This window comes from Eretmochelys imbricata, chromosome 7 (assembly GCF_965152235.1).
Source record: "Eretmochelys imbricata isolate rEreImb1 chromosome 7, rEreImb1.hap1, whole genome shotgun sequence".
NCBI classification, from domain to species: Eukaryota; Metazoa; Chordata; order Testudines; family Cheloniidae; genus Eretmochelys; species Eretmochelys imbricata.
This window is the reverse complement of record NC_135578.1, coordinates 81,288,712-81,296,212: the sequence shown is the minus strand read 5'-3', so window position 1 is coordinate 81,296,212 and position 7,501 is coordinate 81,288,712. Positions and strand designations below refer to the sequence as shown.

The 7,501-nt window shown below is 37.4% G+C and overlaps 1 protein-coding gene across 1 annotated transcript; it reads left to right on the top strand.

Annotated features, from left to right (window-relative positions):
• The first annotated feature begins 5,316 nt into the window (after positions 1–5,316).
• ATOH7 (atonal bHLH transcription factor 7) lies at positions 5,317–5,769 on the top strand. Its single transcript, XM_077822843.1, has one exon. The coding sequence runs from the start codon at positions 5,317–5,319 to the stop codon at positions 5,767–5,769; it is 453 nt and encodes a 150-aa protein (XP_077678969.1).
• Positions 5,770–7,501: the final 1,732 nt, after the last annotated feature.

The following is a 7,501-nucleotide window of genomic DNA, read 5'->3' as shown; positions in this document are numbered from 1 at the left end:
ATAGCTGTGAAACCCACTAACAAAGTGGGTCTCATTCTGCCTCTAATAGCTTGTCCACACAGAGGATAACACCCTACTACTGCTTCTTTATGTAGTGTGTTAGCTCAAGTGGTAGAGGTCTGTGCTGTAGATTTAAAGTGCTCTTCTGGAAACTCAAATGGGAGTCAGTATGACTCCACCTGGAATTTCTGTTATTTCAATTTCTTGAAAATTATATTTAAAATCCTGTGGTTAAAGGTCATTAAGGTTGCAAAGTCAAGCACTTAAAAGTCAGAAAATGCCAGAATTAAGGCTGCCTATGTAGGCTGACTTTGGCTCCCTTATGCCTATGCATTATAATGCAGTCTTTAATTATATGATCACATACTGTTTTTCCCACAGGTTCCCTGCCTCATTCAGTGCACAGGATGATGATGCTCTGGGGATGAATTAGGGTTGTGTAGTGAATGACGCTGCTGTTTGTAAGACCCCTGCCTCATTTGTTGCAGAAGCTGGAAGGTGTGAATGAAGCAGATGGTTGAAGGAAGAGAGGATGGTTTTATGGTTAAGGAAGTCGAATGCTACTGTGGAGAACTGGATTCTAGCTATGTATCCATCAAGTTCCTGTGTGATGCTGGGCAAGTCTCTTAAATCAGTCTTTTCACAGGTGGCCACTATTTGCATGTTTCTCCTATGTGATACACCTGGGGCCAGATTTGCTAAATTGCTGAGCTGTCATGACTGCAACTGAAGACAATGGGAGTTGTACATACAACATGCTACATAATGCTAAGTACTCTGAACAATTTCTTGGCTTCCAATGGCCTATGCCAAGGTTCCTTTGTGCTACCATAATAGTTCAAAGGTACCTTAAAACCATCCTATGAACATACAAAATAAACTATCCAATTAACCTAGCCCTTTTTTTCTCTTTATGAACCAATTCTGATATCAGTGTGTGTATTCATTGTTCATATTACTCAACAAATAGTTTGGATAAGCAACTTTCAGGCTATTGGAAGTTCACAAACTGTTCATGGAAGTATGAGTCCTTTTTTTCAGTATTGTTGTTTGAGGACTATAGTGATATTTGTATTCTAGAAACATGTTTTAAAACAAAGTTAAATTGAGTGTTTTGTTCAAAGAGAGCTGAAATGGGAGATATAAATCCAACCTGGGCCATTGGGGAGGCTGTTCTTTATGGCTTCCAGGTGGCAGGCCCTCGGTGTCACTTTAGGAAATAAGACTGGGTGAGTGGGGAACAGCAAGAGATGACCTGGTGAGAAAGAGAGAAAAAAGAGAAGAAAAAAAGGTCCCATCAACATGATTGCAGGAATTTGCTTTCACTGGTGAAACTATTGGACAGTCAGAGAAGCTTACTCCTAAGAGCACTTGCGGCAAATTAAGCTTTGGAAGAACTGTGTGTAGAAAAGTAAGTCTTGCATAGGTAAGTTAAAGATGCCCTGGAAAAAGTTATTGCAAGGGATTTTTATCATATTTCAATACAGTTCTGCTCAGCTTCCTGAGTATTTGTGTTTGTTTGTATAGCCAAAGAACATACAAGTACCTTACTCCCTGGGTATATTATATCAGTTATGCTGTCCAGTCTGGTCTAAGCTCCTCATCCTGAGCTTTTATTCTGAACTGAGTCAAACATTACCTGAAGTTGGTCCCTTAATGAGATACATATTTTGGTAGTTATCCCCCTGCTATCAGTTAAGCAGTATACAGGGCACTAGTCTTTCAATTAAGCAGTATAAATTGCCTTTGAGCCTGCTGCAGTGATCAAGAGACTTCACCAGGGGAACAGTATTTGGGAAAAGTATTTGGAAGGGATCTACCTGAGAGGAAGGAAAAGAGCTAGTTCTAGCCTGAAAGAACAGGTAAAATAGCTGTTGTCATTGATGTTTCACACATCCCATTCTTAATATAGTTGGAGAAGGTAATGTGTGAGTTCCTAGGTTTCCATCTGAAATGCTACTGAGTGGTATGAGTTTTATTTGGCTCCCACCACTTCCTTTTAAAATTAGAGCTTGGTCCCAGGCATCCTAGTACAAAAAGGATTAAATCATATTTGCTATGGTAACAGAGGTAGGTGACCTTAAATTCCTCTTGTTAGCTGTTATAATAATTGGCAATTCAGTAACTAACTTTAAGATCCAGCAGGTAATTTTTAACATACTTTTTACTGCTTTAAATCTTAGTCACATGCTGAAGACATCTCAAATCCATAACTCAGGAGCCACTGATAAATCCTGAAAACACTGACAGTAATATAATATTTAACAGAAAAATAAAAATATCAACTACACATTAGTTACTAGCAATACATTTCTGTAGTTGTAGTATTCGTGGTTATTTAACAGTACAGTCAGTATTGGTGACTTTTTTTTTTATCACCACACATGATCAAGATAGCCTGAAGGAAATATTCTTAGCTATGTTTTTTCTGTTTTCAACAGAAAAACATGAGATTTTAAGAAAAATTTTGTTCTTAGTTATGCAAGGATAAATCCAGAATAACTCTGCAAAAGCCAGTGCAGTTATCTTGGATTTGCACTTGAGTAATTAACAGTAGACTTTGGTCCTTTGTATGTTGTTGAAATCTGGTTCACTGAATACATCCAGCATTTCTTTCCGGTATTTCTAATTTGCTGATTTGAGATGATACTTTTCTATTCAGTAAGATTAAAAGAGTGTGCTTGGGAAACAGTTGTATGTAAGAGACACAGATGGGACTGCTATCGCTAGAGATCTCTAAAGACTTCTACCACCACAGTATTATGGCAGTCTAGAACATAGATGTAATGTACCCTTTGGAAGATGAATCCCAGGAAGGTCTTATGAAGCACTTGAGAAACTATTGAGAAAATTGGATCAAAGGATAAAATACCTGCAAAATGAATTGAAGTTGGGAACTGAATAGGGAAGGGAAATAAGGCAACATAAGCAATATCTGAGACTGACCAAAATATATGGGAAATCAAACTGTATGAGAGCAAGTGAAAAATACAGAAGGAAAAACTTCATCCATGTCTCTTCTATTTCTCTTTTGCCGAGTAAGCAGTAAAATAGAATTGATTTACCAGTCTCCGATCTCCCCTTTTTCATGTAGGTAGTGAGCTGTACAAATTAACTACATTTGTTGGTAGGCACAAGTCTTCTGGAAGTTACTGTTCCAACTCTTTCTCTTAGACAAAAGCACCAAAAACAATGTCTCACAAATCGTTGTTTGGACAGTAATATTTTAATATGTAGTGGGTAGAACTCTTTTGACTGTGGGGAGAATAGGTCAATGCACGTAGAAAAAAATAAGTGAGACATTCTGATGAAATGTCAACAAGACGTTTATTTAAAAATTGAAATCACAGTAGACATTTTAATAATGGAATAATGTGGACTACCCATCACCACCCATGATCAAGACCATTTGGGATTCAGAATATTAAGAGCAGAGCAACTGTGCATAACAGCCGGTGTTCAACATCTGTCATGCTGGAGTCCATTAATGTTCAATTGCATTCTATTGTTTTCAGATTATTCAACCTCATTTCATTGTCATTGTTTCTGCTAGGGATTAATCAACTGTTTACAACTACATGGGGTTTTGGAGTCATAATGGAACCAATTAGTATAGAGTTTTCGACAAATATACAGTATTCAATCCCTAATGAAAAATTACTAATTTACAAGTACTTGGTAACAATTTAATCAAGCTTGAAATCAAATACACAGAATAAATCATAGTGTGACACATTTTTGAGGTTCTGCATATTTCATAAAGACAGAATAAAATAAATAAAAGTTCCTTGTAAATTTGTGAATCTCTGTTTTAAAGAGAGCAATAAAAACATGCTGAAATTATATTAAATACCAAAATTAAACATGGTCTTTATAATCAACAGCAGAAATTATCTTTTGGTGATGGTGAACAGATTATCTTTGTTTCTTTTAATTTTAATTGTTCTGAGCTCCTTTTACTCCTTTTACCTATTTGGAGATATTTCTAAGTAGCAACATTTCCTTTCTATATAAATTTTAGGCACTTGTATATACTGTGTGTTTGCATGCATTATGTACATAACCAGAGGGTTCATGTGTGTGTATCACTCTCTCCTCATATATTTTGAATTAATTTTCCATTAAATAAGTCCATATTTACATCTTAATTACTATAGAAATATTTTTCAAAATTTCAATATCTTAAAAATTAAATATATTGCACCTCTCCAGTACCCACTGAACTATTGTGCTCCCTACAGAAATGTTCCACATAGTGTATACAATAGTATTTAAATTCTGCGTCATAAAGCTTTTCTAATAGATAAACAGTCATCTGGAGTCAACATTGTACAGTCCTAGACTGTATTATACATTTCCACAAAGCATGAAATTATCCTTTTAATGGTTACCTCTGCCACCCCTAGTAGTTTCTAATAAATACTTTTAGTTATATGTTGAGAGAGATTTTTTGCTGAGTTGCAAAAGATTATTCACTGAAAAGACTTTTGCCTCACTGTTTGTGATTCTTGTGAGGCCAGCCAGACATTAGTCCAGATGGCACGCTGTTAGTGCTGGACAGACATGGCTTTGGACATGGCTCTGGGTTTTTTTAATTTTGCGTCGTCGTCCCCCCCTCCGCGCCCCCCCCCCCCCCCCCCCCCGTTGTTCCCAGGGTGGGAAGGTACTGGGATGGAAGCAGAGAGCTGCCCGCCCACCTGCTGCCACCTGCTCAGCTCTTGCTGCTGCTTTTATAAAGCCTCTTCTTGCCTGTAAGATATGATCACTGCATACCCACAGTAATTGAGGAAGGAGCAATCTTTCTTTCACTCTCAGAAAGTCTTTTTCAGATTGCCACAGTTCTCAATTACAAAATACATTATCCTGAGAAGACCTGGGGCTTTTTCTGCCAGTTGACACAAACTGACCACCGGAATAAATGTGTTTAATCCATTAAAATCTTGTTGGATTAAACAGACTTTTTTTTCCTTCAGAAACTGAATTTTTGAGAATGGAGATGGTGTTTATTTCTCTCATTGCCAAGCTTAAAGAAATGTAAAGAATGACAGAAACAGACTAGTTGCTAACTACAGTTCTGTTTGTTTTTTCTTTATTAAACAATAAGCAACAATTGTAAAACTCCTGGAAAATGGTTATTTTTTTGGAGATGCTGTAAAAAAAAAACCTAAAAAAACCCCAAAAACCTTTCACACTGACTTCTGGGAACACACTCGAAGTACAGATATTGTATTCTAAGACTGTTTTTCCCAACACATTCCAGCTACTACAAATTTTTTGGGAGGGTGAGGAAGGCTCAGTATTAAAGTGGCGACAAATATGAAATCTTCTAAATCAAACGTGGATTCCGGTTTAGAGTCAGATACCCAGTGCAAAAGTGGAACAGGCTGTGTAGTGAAATGTGGCTCAGAAAGAATGGAGAGTGCTGCCAAAAGGAGACTGGCTGCTAATGCCAGGGAAAGGAGAAGAATGCAAGGACTGAACACAGCCTTCGATCGACTAAGAAAGGTGGTTCCACAGTGGGGTCAAGATAAAAAACTCTCCAAATATGAGACCCTTCAGATGGCATTAAGTTACATTATGGCTCTAACTAGGATCCTTGCTGAAGCAGAGAGATACAGCACTGAAAGAGACTGGATAAACTTTCACTGTGAACACTTCCATCAGGAGAGCTACCACACTTATATGGGACAGAAAATGGAAACTGACAATGACCCATATGCACAAAGAATCTTCAGTTATCCACCTGACCATTTTCAAATAGCTAATTAGAACGAATTATGTATGGGCTAGTATAATTCAACAGACCAACTGAGTAATTTTGAACAGTTAGCAAGAATTAAGCTGCTGAATAAGGTAATCTTGTCATTATAACAGCTGTATTCTTGTTTACTACTTATGCTGATGTTGCTTAAATAAGTTTGTTTTGAAAAATTTTAATTGCTATGCCTCTGAGAAGATTGTTTGTTTGTTTGTTTGTTTTCCTGGTTACTAATGAAATGTGTATAATAAATTTGTGTTGTATATTTTATTTATGAAATATTTGTAACAATCCCTTCATATTTCATTTGAAAGTTATTAAATTTTACATTATCTTTGCTGTGATGGATCATGTCACATAATATTTTACACACCAGTGGCCAAATTGATCCATGGTTTAACTCAATGCAATTAAACATGGATAAATTTGTTCCCATGTGTCTCCCCCACCCCTCCCCAGCTTTGAGGTTACATTTTTGTTTCCTATCCAATGGATACCATGAAAAAGATAATTAAAATGCATTCAAGTCAGAGAACTAACTTTAAACTTTGTCAGTTTGATATATGGGTTGTGTAGGTTTACTTTAATACTAAACAGTTTATCAGAAAAGAGCTAATTTCAAGTAGTGTACAGAATATTTTTTCTTTAAGCTGGCTGTAAAAGCAGATGTTTATATATTGTAAAGTGAATACTCGCATGAAAGTAGAGATCTAACTCTTAAATTTTGTAGGTTTTACCTACATGTATGCTCTGTGGGTGTTTTTGTTTTGTTTTTCTTTCCTTTTTTCTCCCTAGTATCTGGAAACAATAATCAATTTTGTAAATAAAATTTTTTTTTTCCATTTGAAATGACCTTTCTGACTACCTGAAATGGTTGGAGTCCTACTATGGGTGTTGTGCGTTGGTGGGTTTGCTACAGTGAATGTTACACTACCTCAATCAGGCTCTCATCAATTATCATGAAGAAAAAGCAACTACTTACTATATGAAATGATTTTGCCTTTGGGTGCTACTACAGTCAGAATCACTGTGCTAGGTGCTGTACAAACACATGGTCAGACTTAGTCCATGCCCCAAAGAATTTATAATCTAAAAGACTAAGTGTGGAGAAAGGTGAAAAAACATCCAAGTAAAGTAGTCAGATTGAAGGCTGGCATACCTCTTGTTCATTCCATAGACTTTTTTTTCTTTTGGGGGAGGTAGATGGGAAGTAGATAAAAAGGGAAGAGGAGGAAGGGATGGGACGAAGTTGATGAAATGTTGGAGGAGGTGAAAGTGAGGAGTAGGGCAGGGAGAAAGGTAGAGGTGATTGTAGCAGAGTTCATAGTCCTACATAACTTCAAGTGCAGATGATGTCCATTGTGATGTTTGAAGGCTGCTCCTGCTGGTGCTGCTGGTGGGCGGCTTCCAAGAACCAGCTACTTGTTGGTCCTGGCTTTGTAGGTTAAGGGTATGGGAGCTGCAGGGAAGGCAGTCGGGTTCCTTGCAGGGTCCTGCCATATCCTGTATTATATCTTTTTCTCAAATGAAAGGTGTTGCTGAAATAACTAGGGAACTTTGAATGAAGAGCAAAATCAGCAGTAGAAACTGAGCCCTGATGTGAAAGAGATGTCTGAATACTGAGAATGGTTAGACTCAAAAGCTGTGATCTTGCACATAGGCACTGACTCTGTGGGTGCTCCAGGGGTGGATCACCCAGGGGGAAAAATTAGTGGGTGCTCTGCACCCACTGGCGGCCAAACT

What these genes read in the sequence shown, in the direction of transcription:
- ATOH7 (XM_077822843.1), top strand. Translation starts at nt 5,317, where the DNA reads ATGAAATCTTCTAAATCAAACGTGGATTCCGGTTTAGAGTCAGATACC.